Source organism: Penaeus monodon, chromosome 4 (genome assembly GCF_015228065.2).
Source record: "Penaeus monodon isolate SGIC_2016 chromosome 4, NSTDA_Pmon_1, whole genome shotgun sequence".
NCBI classification, from domain to species: domain Eukaryota; kingdom Metazoa; phylum Arthropoda; class Malacostraca; order Decapoda; family Penaeidae; genus Penaeus; species Penaeus monodon.
The window spans coordinates 32,523,069-32,540,163 of NC_051389.1; the positions used below are offsets into that span (position 1 = coordinate 32,523,069).

General features: G+C 37.6%; 1 protein-coding gene and 1 long non-coding RNA gene across 2 annotated transcripts in view; both read left to right on the forward strand.

Moving 5' to 3' along the window:
* LOC119571647 (RNA-binding protein cabeza-like) overlaps nt 1-17,095 on the forward strand; it is a 21,801-nt gene that overhangs the window by 2,697 nt on the left and 2,009 nt on the right. The window contains 8 exon segments of the mRNA XM_037918851.1: nt 6,121-6,321; nt 7,738-8,037; nt 8,548-8,644; nt 9,838-9,866; nt 11,404-11,576; nt 11,691-11,849; nt 11,936-12,188; nt 12,191-12,217. Of these exon segments, the coding sequence (XP_037774779.1) occupies nt 6,121-6,321; nt 7,738-8,037; nt 8,548-8,644; nt 9,838-9,866; nt 11,404-11,576; nt 11,691-11,849; nt 11,936-12,188; nt 12,191-12,217 (1,239 nt within the window).
* Nucleotides 15,323-16,458, forward strand: LOC119571655. The gene is made up of 2 exons (XR_005228629.1): nt 15,323-15,396; nt 15,552-16,458. It is a non-coding gene; the product is annotated as an uncharacterized LOC119571655 (long non-coding RNA).

Here is a 17,095-nt window from a genome sequence, read left to right on the forward strand (position 1 = left end):
AAAGTTTTCCAATAAATGTTATGATAGGTACTGGCAATTTTTGCAACATTATGGTGGCCAGGCCAACCTCTTGCTCAGTGCGTTTCTTACAAATCTGCACAGAGCGTCTTTCAATTTTCAGATAGGACTATTTGTGGTTGTGCAGCTCATCTGTACCCTCCACACCGACCGTATGTCACTAATGTTCTTTATAAGGAAATAGATATCACTTGGCACAAAGGGGGCAGACCATCCGGGCATATTTATTACTCTGGGGATCCAAGGGGCAGAGCACCCTGGCTAGGGAATATATAGATTGTATAAATGCCACAGGGTTAAGGTTAGGTTGGTTGATTGGTTAGGACACATTGTACAATTACCGTAGGGATAGGATTTAAGTGAAATCCTGTAGATTTTTACCAAATGGCAGGTTTGGTTCCCGTAGAGTTTTTCGAAAGTTGGCGCATCGGTTTGTAGACTTTCAAATATGGTGTGGGCGTCTTAGAGATATGTCAGACTGACATCTTATAGAGTAGGAAACAATACAGGTTTATTTGCAGTGGCCTCATATTTACTGGGAAATAACAAAAATGTCTGCTGCATGTCACTGCTCAGACTAATTTCACAACACCCTCACAACCATAGTTCTTAATGCCTTGTTTTCTATAGCTCCATTTTATATTATTGTCTGTTGCCCAAAAGAGTTGCGTTTTCTGTTGACAAACCTGGAGATCATTTCCAATTAGTTATTTATTTTCATCATTATTTTTTCATATTCTTCATTACCTTTCGTCTCATTTTTTGATGCTACTACATCTCTTTGGTTGCTTTCTCAAATGTATTTGCATTTTTATTTTGTTTTTCCTTATTTCTATTATCCATTCTTAACTATTTAACATTGCTGCTTGTTTACCTGAATTGCCTCTCATAATGGAACAATTCACACTGTCACTCACTTCCTCAGTTTTCTTTAAGCTTTTGCCAGGGCAGGACCTTCAAACTTCTGTGGCATGGGGGTACATCTGATTTTATATTTTAATATTTTATCAGCATTGTCTTGCTTTTATCAGCATTATTGATAAGTGTTTATTATGGTTGGTACAGGCAGCATTGCAGCTTATCTGTAGCCTCCACACTAATAGTATCTGTCACAATGTCACTTGACACAAAGTGCTAATAAAGGGGAGGAGGGGTCTGTCTAGGGAATAAATAGAAGGTAGGTAAGGTTAGGTTGGATTTCTGGGTTCGCATGATATATGTTTAGTTATGTGCAACTAAACATTTTATTGCAATTGCATTGTTCGAGACTTGGCTTGCCTTTTCTGAAAACACTCTTTGTGCATATCTTTTGTGCTTGTTTACTTATAAGCTATTTTATTTTGTGTTTTTTGAAAAATCAACATTTCTATTGTTTTTTGGAGCACAAAGTTTGGCTTGAGTTTTTAAAAATATCATCATTTTCATGTTTCATATATCACTTTCTTCAATATTTGCAGGTTCCTATTTATCAACCCCCCCCCCCCCTTCAACCCCTTATTCCCCACACATCCCAAGGTCATTGGGTAGAGGAAAATACACAAGAAATCTGCCTTTGGGACTTATCTCTGAAGGGAGCATCATCTCGGTAGTAATTACAATGCCTGGCTTAATGTTACTGAGAGTGATGCACAGAGATAGAGGGAAATGGACACTCCTAGCTAATACAGAATAAGAAATAGCTCTAAATAACATAGGCACAGCTACTGCTGCCTCATATAAGTGTTGTGTTTTCTGTAGACCAATTACAACAAACATGGAGACCCCCTTCGATTAGTTGTATTTTCACCTTTTTCATATTTCTTATCATGCCTCTCCTTTTTGGATGCTTATATATTTGTTTTGGTACTCTCTACATGCCTCTTTATTTCTTTATTCTTTATCACTTCCCTCACTCATTCTTCATTACTGCTAGGCACGCCAATAGCCGCGTGAAAAACCAACTCATCATGATGGGTATGGCTATAGGCATTACGACTCACCAGAGCGAGTCAAGTGGGTAGTTCCACTGTATCTAGCGGACTTCCTGCCAAAGAGGCTGGATGGTTGCCAGAAGTCACCAGAATGAGTGACACCCAGAGATATATGGTAACATCATGGTATGGATAACAAACATTACTGCCTGTTGACATTAATTACCTCAGATATGGGAACAATACAGTCAACCACTCCCTCATTTTTGTGGTACATACAGCCAGTTTAGGTAGCAATACAGCAGCCAAGCAGATCTGCTCAATCTCTGCTGGTCACACAACTTGATTGCTGCAGAGTTCAAGTGCCCTAACTCAGATTATCATCTGGAAAACCAGTTATATTCTTTAGTGCAACAAATCAAAAAAGTTCCCTCCACACTGACGGTATTTCTATAACAATATTGTCATGGCAGTTGGTGCAATGTGTAAATTAGGAGGGGGGGGGTACCAGGAGGGCTTCTACCCTTTTCTAGGGAATAAATAGATGGTAGGAAAGGTTAGGTTTGGATTTTAGGTTTTCCCATATGTTTAGGTATGTATGAGTAAGCCATATATTATAATTTTATCATTTGACACTTGACTTGCCTTTTCAGAAAATCCATTTCTTGTGCATACCAGTTTGTGGTAGTTCATTTTTCTTCTGTTTGGTAGACAAAGTTTGGCTCCTTTCAACAAATTAACTTTTTAACGTTTCATAAATCACTTTTATCTATTTCTCCAGGATGGTATTGACATCCAGTACCATCCATTATCCCCCCCGCCCCATCAACCCCCACTTTCCCATGCATCCCCAAGGTCATTGGGTAGAGGAAGTTTTAAAATCTTGTTTTTGGACTCTGTCTGTGAAGGATGTGTTGCTCTTGTTTACAGATGTCCATGTTTGCATATTATTTCTTGTAATGTTCTATACTAGAATGTCAGTTTGCCATAGTTTTGTGTCCCCATGCTTTAAAGATTAACCTGCAAACTCTCCACATCTAACCTGCAGGATAAGTGATATATAACCCAGCAGGGGCTATGGTAGATATCCCTTGCTGTTTGCTCAGTCCTATATTGTGCAGATTGGGAGTTTTCAGCCATTCATATTGTGTTTATGAATTCCTTTCACTATGAGGGTTGGTAAATAGTAAGGTAATTTTTTAGTTTCACACAGTCTCAAACTTGTTATTATTATTTCTATTTCTTGTTTCAATTATTCATGTTGTTATATACATGAATCTGTTGTTTTTGGGGTAGATAATTCTTTACAGCACAGAGGCGCACACAAAGTCCCTGACTCCATATCACAAAACCTATAATTGGGCAGGCCCTCCCTCTCCCCTAGAAAATATTTTCATCACATCAATATGCACTGCAAGATAGAGCTGAAAACTTGGGAGCACCAAGTGGCATTGTTGATCAAATGTGGTAAAGTTATATTTTGTCAGCTTTCTACTATATTTTTGGGAAGAATTAACATGATTTACTCAGCAAAACAAAAACTGGATACCTTCAGAACATGTTTGCTGAAACTACAGGGAGGTGAGGCATGTGTCACCCATACAATTACAATTTACAATTTTGGGTTAACTCCAGTGACTTGGCTGATGTGACCATCACATAATAAAAAATTTGGTTTGAGTGGTTGGTTGATGACATGAACATACTCTCAAGGAAATTTTTGGTTGAGAACCAGGTTGACAGGAACTTGCCATCTTGAGAATTTTGGTTGAAGGCCAGGGTGACGGGAATGACACCACGAGTGCACAAAGCTCTTGAAGGGGACATTTAGGAAGGGGCTCTTGCATTATTTCTTCCAGCCATCCCTGGAAGAGCACTGGCTCCAGGGAGGACGCTATTTCCGTGCTCAGGATCCTATTCCTACTGGCTGTGATGGGCGACACAGGCTGTATTACGGAAAATTGAATATTTACAGAAAAATTTTTTACCACACAAATAACAATGTTATTTATTGTTGTTATTATTGTACTATTGTATTGTAAACTACCTAGAGAGATGATGTGGTCTGTACAAGAAAGTCTTTGTCACAATTAACACACCCACATGGCTTCTTTTGTGTGCAGCAATTACTGTTACCTCCACACCTCACAGCCCTTCAACATTAAGTGGTGGTTAAATTTTTCCCATGCTTCAAAAAGATGGGGGGGGGGGGGGAGCTGGGCTGGGTGGTTTTAATTTCCATGAGAGTTGATAGGTATGAAAAACATGCACATAAGCTTAACCATTTTAATCATCCTTATTTAATAGAACTAAAACCAATTTTGCATAAAGAAAAATCATTGGTTACCCCAGATAAAATTTTCTCTATCAATATTTGTAAAGAATGTCTGTTGGGCATGGTAAACCAGTGTAGTGTCAGTGTTCTGTCATTTAAGCACATTGTCTTTGCAAATATGGGAACGAGATAATTGGACGCCTGGATGGGGGTCAGTATTTTACATATTTCTGGTACTTGCAGCCTATGGTAGTATCCAAGGTTTTATTTTTTACCATAAATGTATGAAGATGCAGTAGCTGTATTAATTCCTTATGAAGCAAATGCAGAAGAGCAATTTCAAAATTTTAGAGCAGGTATCATTTTGTTACATCATCTTTCGATATAAATAATCAACTTTTCACATATTTCTCAAAACTCAAAATTTCAGAATTCCACCCCGATGTGGCCTTCATATTGAAGTGCTCTTTACAGTGGAAACAACCAATTTCAAATCAAAACAGACTTGCCAACAGTGGACGGCACTGACCGTTAGAGCAAATCCAAACTGAAATATCGTTATTTATACTTTTATTATTAACATTGGTGCTTCATACTCAGTACACATGCAGACCCCTACATAAGCTACAGCATATTACCATGGAGTCTCAATTTTATGTATAAATCTACACAAAACTCACTTTTTTTAAAGAAAAATTTATAATGCTCCCCTTAACCACTTCTTTTGTGCCCCCCCCCCCTTCCTTGTTCACTACCCCCCATTGAACCAAGTCAAAGGTAATTTTATCAAAACTGCACTATCTCTCATTTTACATAAATTATATATTACCAAATACATATTGTATGAGATGCATTGTTTGTGATTTAAAAATTATATCCCATAGTAGTGTATGTGCCAAAAACATTAAGGAAAAGTTAATCATAACTAGTAACACCCACATGATACCCTGGTAAGGCTTTGACATGGGGAATGAAAATAAGTTGCCAATTGCATCTCCAGTAACACCCAAACCAACATTCCTGTGCTCCTGGGTGTGGGTGGGTGGTTGTATTTGTGTTTTCATCTGTGATTTTTTCCATTTAAACAGAGTGCAGGAAAAATGTTGCTTATCAAAGAATAAGATAGATCTCAGTGTTTGGTATCAGAGAAAAATGTGTGTATATATTGGTAGCTAACAATTAAAAGACATTGACAAAAGAAATGTTTTGAAGTCTTCATACAGATATTTAAAAATGTATGCAGATAAGTCCTGTTCCATCACTCCACAGATTGTACCATTAAATGATCATGTCCTCCAGCATGAAATGACAATATGGAATGATAATCAAAACCCATAGAGGAGGAATCTCATCATTATGGATAATAGCCTCTCCCTTTTTTATTATAGGCATACAAAGAGAAAGTCACACACTAATTAGTGCACAAATAAACAAAAACAAAGGTAAGATGTATAACGTAGAAATGGAAATGGAAAAGTTCAAGAACCAAATCCATTTTATATTTCTTGCAGAATTATGGGCACCAGTGGGAAATATAGCAAGGTAATATCATGTGCCGGAAATTGTTGAATGTTGGTAATGGGGTTTAAGGTACTCTAGTATACAAGATGTGTCATTTGTACCATAATGAATTAACATTTGTATGTATGTATTTGTTTGTGTGTATGTGCATGTATGTGTATATATATGTAATGTGCAGTTTGCAGATTTCAGAAAATATTTTAATTGAAATTTCAATCCACTTGATGTTCATTGAGGCCTGTTAGGGCTTCTGTAAATGATGTGAATGGTTAAGAGCTGTAAACTAGGTATTGATTGTAGTAAACCTTTGAAGTGGTTACAGCAATGACCCATAGAGTAAGAAAGTACTCTTGACTTCAAATAGCATCAGGCTTTGATAGCACAATGTATTTTCAGAATACAGTTACGGCAGTGGCGCTGGTGCTGGTAGCTATGGTAGTTATGGTGGTGCTCCTAATGCTGCCTCGCCTCCAGCCCCAGCATTCCCCCCACAACAGCCACACTACGGGGCATACTCTACCCCTCCTCCACAAGGCTTCTCGCAGGGACAAGCTCCTTACGCAGCACCCCCTTCATACAGTGCCCCACCTCCACAAGGTGAGGAAGAAGGGTTCTGGTCTTTTTCTTCCTTCCTTTCTTCCTGTCTTTTTTCTATCTTATTTTTACTTTTTTCTTTTTGTTTTGTTTTGTCATTACTAGTATAATTATATATAGTTTCAGGTGGTGTCATGTCAGAGATAGCGATGAACCTCATTGCCAAATATCGAGCAATGGCTGCTGACAGAATAGCTATTTATTATGCAGTTAATATGGTCAGTTTATAGATGTGTCTGCATTATTCACAAGTAGGCTCAGGAGAGATAAGTCTGTTGGTGAAGCTGAAAACATTCCCAAGATGAGAATCTGTATATAGCATAAGAAGTATTATTGTGTGTGGGGGATATCAGGAGCTGTCTTTTGTAATTTGAATGAAATTACAGAGTAAATGAGATGTGCAAGATAACAAAAATGGGAGGAATGACTGATGGAATGCACTTGTAAAGGTTAGAATTATCATTTATAAACTGTAGTGTTAGGTATCAGTATTAAAAGTGTGATGACATTTGAATCTCTGCACTGCAGCAGTTAATGTTTCACTTTGTAGTAAACACTGGGTTCTATAAACTGATAGTTGAAATGATTTATGAAAATAACCACAGGAGTCCTTGTTGGGCTCACTGTTGCTAATAGACTGATGAAGTGAAGTATGAAGAAGATGCTATGAAACAGTACATCTTGATGTTCTCTAATGTTCATTTATGAACAAGTGCCCCTACTCCCCACTCCCCATGTGTCCTGATGATACCCCTCTGTGTTGTGTTCCCAAAAATACATGAGAAAAAAAAATCCAGCAAAAGATTTTCTGGACTATAGTATGACACTAAATAATCACTGTTACTGGAAAAAAAATGCAGGAAGCAGAAGTTTGGATTTTTTTTATTGTATGGCTGATGGGAATGTAGAATAGAGCCATATGATCATATTATGCCGTTTCTCTTAAGATTTTATTTTATTATTATTTTTTTTTTAATGGTGTAAAAGCTGTTGTAAAATTTTCTGTACTCAACCAACTTTTTTCTTCCATTTAAACTAAATTCCATATTTTGTAAAAATGGGAATGCTCAAGTATGTAGTGTCCAAAGGTGAATATTTTGATGAGGATCTAGGTAAATGTCATTATTGCTGAACTTATGAAAGCTAGAAAATGGTTAAAGATGATGAATGTTAAAAGGAGCTGAGAAATTGCCATAGCTTAATTGGTAAGTATTCCTCGAGTTATTTTTAACATCTTCCTTTCCCTTTTGTATTGATTGCAGTTAAGAAATGGGGAAGGATATAGATTGAAGTAAAGATACTTGTTACTGGTGATTGTCATTATTAAGAGGAAAATGAATGTTACAAATAAAATTGATGAATGGTTGAGTAATGAATAGGTAATGAGAAGAGTGACTGAGGTTAAGCTACTACTACCAGGTGGGTACGGACATCCGCCGCCAACTCAGGCTCCAGTTCAGTCAGCACCAGGTGGTGGAGGGTACAGCAGTTATGAACAAAACAGTACCTACGGCTCTGGAAGCTATGGACAGACACCTGCAAGCACTGCATATGGTAGTCAGCCCAATGCTAACTTCTCAACTCCTCCTGCCCAAGGAAATTTTGGAGGACCGCCGCCAACACAAGGAGGCTATGGCGGAGGCCCTCCATCTGGGGGAAGTTATGGTGGTCCACCATCTTCAAATGGAAATTATGGTGGGCAAGGTGGTGGATACAACAGTAAGTCTGACCTCCATTGTTTTTGTGTGTTTATTTTCCAGGAATTTGGCACTGACAAGACTGATATGACTTGACTTACTTTTGGACCAACTGTAGTAATTGTGTTTTAGATAATAACAGTGAGTTGACAAGAATCATGATAGGTAAATGGGACACAAGAAACATATGATTGTTGTCGCGATAGAATTTGACTTGAATTTTGACAAAGCTAGAGGTAATCTTACACAGGGATATATCTATGTTTATACGAGTGAGAAGGCATCATATCATTACATATCTTGTGTTTGTATTGTTCATTACTTGAGGATGAGATTCATATTGATAACCTCAATAACTGTGTGACCTAAGTGTCCATCCATGCAGCTGTAGTTTTTTCTGAACCTGGGATTGGTTAGTGGTGCTGGGGGAGAGGTTGGCGTGCAGATTTCTCAGTGACCGAGATATGGTTGTGTCCCAAGGTCGTGGGCAAGTATACTGTGTGTACTAATGCAGACTGCTGAACTTTTCAAGGTGGTCTAGGCATGGCTCCTCCCCCCCTGTCAGCCCCTCCAGGCTGTGGTGGCATGTACGGGTCGCCGCTGAAGCAGTCCCCGGCTCCCATTCCTAGGTAAGTTTAACCAGCGCTAGACCACTTAGAGGGTGTTGATAGTGTGATAGTCTTGCTCACAGAGTTGAGAGATCTGAGGGTTTCAACATGTTGGTTGCAATGTGAAATCTTCCAAGGAAGAAACCTGGAGTGCCAATTTTATTGTACTTTGGCTTACATGGTGTGTATTTCAGCACAGAGTAATTTTTATGGATTGGTCATTAAGGGAAATTTCGAAAGTTACTATTTTTAGTGTGGTATACAGGTTTCAGTTTTTCATATTACTAGAATTTTATTTTTTGTTTGTTTATTTTTTATTTATTTATTTTTTTTGAGTATTATAATCAAATACTTAATTGTATTCTTAGTTTTTCTGACAGGTTAATCGTATCCCTATGTAAGACATGGATCAGACGGGGAAATCAAGAGTTGGTATCTGTTTATTGTGTTGTATACATTCATCATTGGTGCATATGATATGAGTGAAATGAATGTGTTGAAAGTACCTTCTTGAAATGCAAAATCCGCCAAAAATTGTGTGAATGAGTTTGTAATGTAGGGCACAGTGATTCATACTTATTTACATAGTTGATAACTGATATTAGATTATTTTTGTGTAATTTATAAAAAGATAGTTTCTGAATAATTTAACATATAGGGGATTTTTATATAACAATCACGCAAAGAAAATTTCATTTAGAAATTTTGCTCATTATATTATATAAAATATATGTAAGTTCTGGAGTTTTAGTGTGACATATGCTAAATAATAACCTGTGTGGTGGTGGTGGTGGTGGTGATGGTGAGAGTAAGAGTGAGGCAGCTGATTGGCCAGAGGCAGAGTTTGCAGGAAGAAACCCAAGTAATCCTGTTGAGGACATCACCAACCTTCCCTTGATGTCTGTTCGCCTGTAAATCCAGCAGACTTATACCCGACTTTCAGCTCAAGAGTTTACTCTGCCAGGTGACAAGCAGGTCTTGATGCCATGTGGTTATCACACATGTGTGTCCATGCCTTCTATTATGCCTTACAGTTAACATGACTCAAAAGTTGAATGAATGTATTAACCATGTATGCACTGGAATGCTTGTTACTCTGGAATCTATGCTACTTTTATTGACCGGACAATGACTGCCTGACTGTCTGACTGCCCTACTACAATTCAGCCACATCGTGCCAACAGAGCTGCTGATGTCAAAAGTTCTCCTTACAGGCGAGATCAAGGGAGAGGTTATTGCAAAGGTAACAGCACCATCAGGTGCTTGTGGTTTTTCTTCGGTTTTGCAAATGTAGACCACCTTCTTTTGAAAGACCTCACGGAAGGTGTTAAATATCCCCCTCCCCCCTCCTTTTTTTTTTTTTTTTCTTTTTTTTTTTTTTCTTTTTTCTTTTTTCTTTTTTTTTTTTTTTTTTTTTTTTCTTTTTTCTTCTTTTTCTTTTTTTTTCTTTTTTCTTCCCCTCCTCCCCTGTTCCCTAAAGTGAGAGCTTTACAAGAAGGATATACTCATGTCTCATTCTGGACCCTTGCTTTAAGCTGAGTTGCATGACCTTTCCTTCTCATTAATAATGGGTTCAGCCGAGACTTGTGTATGGTCTGTGCATAACTGTTTAGCCTCAACTGTAAGGTGTTGACTTTCTAGAAATTATCTGGTATGAATATAAATGGAGTTGGATATATTACTATCACTTACCAGTTGAGGACAAACATTTATAAACATATTTAGGCTATTAAAAGTGTATGATTAGATTATTATCAAAATGTGAAATTCCATTGTCTAGAAAAATAAATGTATGGAATGATTTAGCGATATTGAGTAATTGAGGTATAGAGGAATAAAGGGAAAAAATCATTGTGTGTAGTAATGACCACTATATTGGAACATCTTGTATGTGAGATGAATGTTATCAGTCTAATCTTGTTTCTGAAAACTGCGTGTTTGGGGATGTAAACAATTAAGAAATGAGAAGTACATCAGTTGAATGATGCCAGATTATTAAAAATGAGGAGATACTTGTATTATCATACAAGTAAAATGTGTAGAAATCAGACATGAATTTTATGGATAAAACTTGTTTATTTTAGTGTAATAGTGTGAGAAATCCAGTGATGGTTTAGTGTTTTTGTTTTGAAGTCTTGATATCATTGTTTTAGAAGTGTTGCTAGCAAGCAAAGTAAGTGCTGTGTGTTGCTGATATTTGGAAAGTGTGGGCAGTCAATCCATCAAAAAAATATTTGACATGAAATTTCTACCCCAAGTTTGGCCAAGTTACAAACTTGACACACTGGGTATCCAAAGAGCCAACAGCTGACAGAGCTGTTAGGCTGCTGGTCAATTGAAGTGGATGTCACTTATGTACATGTATCATCTCCATGAATTTGAATGTGTCCAAGCCTTACTTCTTGTGGTTGATATTGAATTTTTAAAGGAAAACATAGTAATATTGGCACTAGTTCATCTTGAGAAGTGAGGTATGAAGTCATATCTGCTGTGTCAAGGAGAAATTCACTGGACAGACTAGCAGATGCAAATATTACCTAATAATTCTATTTATCGCATCTAGTATTTAATCAGTGTTTGCACGTTAGAAGATGATAGTTACATATACCTATTTTTTAACATAAAGATTAAATTGAGTGACAGTAGCATTGTGGTCTGTAGAGTTGACTGTCAACTATTGCAAATTATAAGGAGTGTAGCAGATGACCACCCTGAGTCTTACTCTCCCTAAAAATTGTATTTTATGCAATGTTAATGTATGTTCTTACATTGGTGTGCAGAAAGTGGTGGTGGAAACTACGGGAGCAGTCGATATGATGGTGGTGGCCGAGGAGACCGGTCCAGAGACTCCGAACTGGTCACACAGGAAGATACAATTTTTGTGTCTGGTATGCCAGACCATGCCACAGAAGACGACATCAAGGATCATTTTGGATCAATTGGCATTATTAAGGTGAAAACACATTTTTAAAAATTCCCTGTAATTGAATCTGTTACCCTCTGCTGTTTTGAGAATATACAAAACCAATTGTGACCAATTTTTTCTAACTAAATTTTCTCAACTCAGATGGATAGAAAGACACAACGTCCCAAAATATGGATGTATAAAGATAAGGCAACTGGAAGAATGAAAGGAGAATGTACAGTGACCTTTGATGACCCCTACACCGCCAAGTCTGCTATTCAGTGGTTTGATGGCAAAGCATTTATGGGCAGTAATATCAAGGCAAGCATTTTCCAGGTTCATGTCAAATGAAATATTTCACATATTTAGAAGAAGTTTGTTACATTTATAATTTTGATTTGATGCAGGTACAAATGGCAGAGCGTCCAAAGAGCAGTTATGAACGTGGACGTGGTGGTGGTGGAGGTGGAGGTGGTGGTGGTTATGGAGGTTATGGGGGCAGTGAAGATAGAGGCAGCCGCAATGATAGGGGTAGCCGTGGAGATGACAGAGGTCGCGGCGATGACAGAAGTGGCCGAGGAGATGATAGAGGTGGTCGTGGTCGAGGAGGAGACCGGGGCTATGACAGACGTGGAGGCCCTGGAGGCCGAGATGGCCCTGGGGTGGTGGTGGTGGTGGTGGTGGACGAGGTAAGTTTATATTAGTAACTTTTATGCTCTTTACAATTTAAAACTATTCAACTAAATGGGTTTTAACTCATCCATACATGACAGGAACCAGATTCAGCTCATCACACTTTTGGTGAGCTTGGTGTGTGCTGGGGGAAAGGGAGGAAGCGAACCCACACTTTCTGTTTATAGATTAAAGACCTGTGATCTATAGGATTAAAGAAAAAGGAAAATAATTTGAAATTGAAAATAAACACAACATTCTAAAACTTTCTTAGTGAACTAATATACCAACAACCTAGAAGGAAATATGATCTCTCTCTCTCATATTCTCTCTCTCTTTCTCTCATATTCTCTCTCTTTCTCTCATATTCTCTCTCTCTCTCTCTTTCCCTCATATCTCTCTCTCTCTCTCTCTCAGTGATCTCATATTCTCTCTCTTTCTCTCATATTCTCTCTCTCTCTTTCTCTCATATTCTCTCTCTCTCTCTCTTTCCCTCAATTCCCTCTCTCCTTCTCTCCTCTTTCCCTCATATTCTCTTCTCTCTCTCTCTCTCTCTCTCTTTCCCCATATTCTCTCTCTCGTTCTCTCTCTCTCTCTCTCTTTCCCTATTTTCTCTCTCTCTCTCTCTTTCTCTCATATTCTCTCTCTCTCTTTCCCTCATATTCTCTCTCCTCTCTCTTTCCCTTTTTCCCCCCCCCCCCCCCCCCAATAAATTCTCTCTCTCTCCTCTCTTGTCCCTCCATATTTCTCTCCTCCTACTCTCTCTTCCTCATTTCTCTCTCTCTCTTCCCTCATATTCTCTCTCTCTCTCTCTTTCTCTCATGTTCTCTCTCCCTCTCTTTCTCTCATATTCTCTCTCTCTCTCTTTCTCTCATATTCTCTCTCTCTCTCTTTTCTCTCATTTTTATTCTCTCTCTCTCTTTTCTCTCATTTTTATTCTCTCTCTCTCTCTCTCTTATCTCTCATATTCTCTCTCTCTCTCTCTCTCTTTCTCTCATATTCTCTCTCTCTCTCTTTCTCTCATATTCTCTCTCCCTCTTTCTCTCATATTCTCTCTCTCTCTCTTTCTCTCATATTCTCTCTCTCATCTCTCTCTCTCTCATATTCTCTCTCTCTCTCTCTCTCTCATATTCTCTCTCTCTCTCTCGTTCTCTCCTCTCCCTATCTCCTCTCTCTCTCCTCTCTCTCTCCTCTCTCTCTCTCTCTCATATTCTCTCTCTCTCTCTCTCTCTCTCATCTCCTCTCTCTCGCTCTCTCTCTCTCATATTTCCTTCTCTCTCCTCTCTCCTCATATTCTCTCTCTCTCTCTCGTCTCCCTCATATTCTCTCTCCTCCATCTCTCTTTCTCTCATATTCTCTCCTCTCTCTTTCTCTGCATATTCTCTCTCTCTGTGTCTCTTTCTCTCATATATCTCTCTCTCTCTCTCTTTCTCTCATATTCTCTCTCTCTCTCGTCTCTCTGCCATCCTCTCTCCGTCTCTCTCTTTCATCTCATTCTCTCTCTCTCTCTCTCTCTCTCATATCTCTCTCTCTCCTCTCTCTCTCATATTCTCGTCTCTCTCCGCTCTTCTCTCTCATAATTCTCTCCATCTCTCTCTCTCTCTCATATTCTCTCTCTCCTCTCTCTCGCTCTCTCTCTCTCTCATATTCTCTCTCTTCTCTCTCTCTCTCATCTCTCTTTCTCTGCTCCTCTCTCTCTCTCTCTCTCATATATTCTCTCTCCTCTCTCTCTCTCTCTCCATTCTCTCTCTTCTCACTCTCTCTCTCATATTCTCTCTCTATCTATCTCTCTCTCATTTCCTCTCTCTCTCTCATTCTCTCTCTCTCTCATCTCTCCTCTCTCTCTCTTCTCTCTCTCTCTCATATTTTTTTGTGCTGTGAGACTGGGCTCCTGGAGCACAGGCATTTTTACGACTGGGGAATTGATCTCCGTACGATGAGGGTGGCAGTCCAGTGCTTTAACCACTGGACCATTTCGGCAGTGTATACGTGTTTATGTATATGTATGTGTATATATATAAGTACTATTTGTAATATTTGTATAGTTGTATGTGTATAATCATATATGTATACTTTTTATAATGTGTGTGTTGTGTTTGTGTATATTATATAAATATATATATATATATAATATATATACATATATATATTATAACCATATTTATTAACATATACATATATATACACCGTATATATATATACCATTATACATATATGTACAGACATATACATATATACATAGATATCAGACACATATATATATCCCTCAGATCTAATACATATATACATATACATATATAATATACATTAGTACAATATATACATATATACAGATATATATATATACATAATAATATCATACTATATATAATATATAGCATAACACATATATATATATAATATACATATATAATCATACACATATATTCATATATATCATACACATATATATATACATTTATACATATATATATACATATATATATACATATATATATATACATATATATCATACATATATATAAATATATATACACAATATTTATATCTACATATATATACACACACCACACTATATATTATATATAGTTATATATGATAGATAGAGTAGATGATATATAGACATATACTATAATATATGTGTGTGTGTGTGTGTGGTGTGTGTGAGATCGGAAGAGGAGAGAGAGAGGAGAGAGAGAATGGTGGAACCTTACAATCTTATGATAGATTCAGCTAACTGAATATCAACAGTACAGGATTACATTGATTTGAGTGTGCTTGGACTTAAAGGGGTTAGAGGCCTTCCGGGTGATTAAGTAATGGATTTTTTCTTTCATAGGCCGCGCTGGAGATTGGAGGTGTGATAGCTGTGCTATAATACTTTGGCTTGGGCGCAATGCTTGTAACCGCTGCAGTGAGCAACACCACTGGTGCGGTGAAAGATTGTGCAGTAGCTGTACAATTTTGATCGAGAAATTTACTTTTTAGCAATTTTTGCCAATGTTGAAACAGTTATACCACTCCCTTTTTATGTGACTCATGGTCTGTAACACGTGGAATGTTTTAATATAGATGGTGGTGGAGGAGGAGGAGATACCGTGTGATTCCGTGGCCGTGGGGACCGATGGGAGGGGTACAGAGGACGTGGTGGTGATCGAGGTCGGGGTGGATACAGAGACTCAGGACCAATGAAGGGGTAAGTGATTATTGTTAACTGTATTAGGCACTGAAAGTGATTGCAATTGCTGTGCAAAAAAGATTAAATTAATGCTTGTCTGGCTACAGGAACGTGTCTTCTAAAATATTAGTAATTATATGCAAATTTTTCAATGTTTTTTCTTTCTTTTACAGAGACCGTGGTCCAGGAAGGTCCAGACCTTACTAAAAGAAAAAAATCCTAGAAGTTATTAGAGATAGTTGAAAGGTGGCACAATGTCTAACACAGATATTATAAGATAGTCAATGCAGTATTTTATATTCTTGACATGCAATAAGTCAGAACACATGTTACAAATCCTTTTTTGTCTTTTATTTTTTTATCATTTTGTTAGTATTATTATTATTGTTATTATTATTATTATTATTATTATTATTATTATTATTATTATTATTATTAAATTATTATCATGCCCATTATCAACAATCATTTTGTAGACATTGAACTTAAAGTACATGGTACTTTCTTTCCTTTTTGTTTCTCTCATTTTTTTGGTTTGTAAGATTTGACATATTTGTCAAACATAGGAATAAGCAAAGGTTGAGCACTGAAGAAAATAATGTTAATATAACAGTACAAAATTTCAATATCAGACATTTAGCTGTACTTTCTAAATTGAATCATGGGTCCATACTTTGCTCATCATCTTTTAGATCAATTTTAAATAATAGTCCATAGAATAATTACCAAATGGCATTAATATGGAATGAACTCACTTGTATATGTTACAGCTGAATTTTAAGACGGCAATTTATATCAAGTATTGCCATGGGAGCCAACTGAGTAAGATGGCTTGAATTAGTTACATTCAGTGGTTTGAATTATGAAGGAAATTTGGTATCTTGCGTGAAGTTCTCAAGACGTGAGCTTCAACATAGAAGCATCTTGAAGTATTTGGAATGGTTTCTTATTTTGTCATATAGTAATAGGAGTATGCACAGTGCGTCTAGCCCAGAAAAAAATATATTTGTAAGGGTGGATATTCACCTCTGAATGTTTTACTTTCTGTAACAATAAAAATTGAACCTTTCTCTTATAAAACCCAACTTTTGTACCCTTTTGATCTGAAGCCATTGCAATTTATTTTGTAAATGCTACAATAGAACACAAATCCAAACATTGGTCCATACATATTTACTATAAATTTGGGCAAAACATTCTTGTATTTTGAGTCTTATTGCCAGTACTTAAAATCCCTCAGGGTCAGATAAAGTGAGAGCTTTCATAACTGAACTTATACAGTACGTTTTTAGTCCGATCACACATACATGTACATACATACATACGTGTATGAGTATATATATATATAAACTTGTGTGTGTGTGTCAGTGTTGGAGTTTCTTCTTCCTCTTCCTCTTCTTCCTCCTCCTCCGCCTCCTCTTCTTCTTCCTCCCCCCCCCCCCCCATCCCTTGCCCGTTGTTGTCGTGGGGGGGCTTAGGAGACGGAGACTGGGACCCAATGATGGGGAACTCCCCAACCTTGGGACTCAGCCCTCGACTCGACTAATTTTGCATGGTCTTTTTTTCCTTCCCACTTTTCGTTTCTGTCCCTTCACCAAACCCTTCTGCTATCCACCTCCTAAGGTGTGAGAGCCGTGCGAAGGATGAAGGCTGATTTGTGCCAGTCCTGAACGGCCTGAGGGAGCCATGGGCACGGTATTCCCCTGATTTATTTACT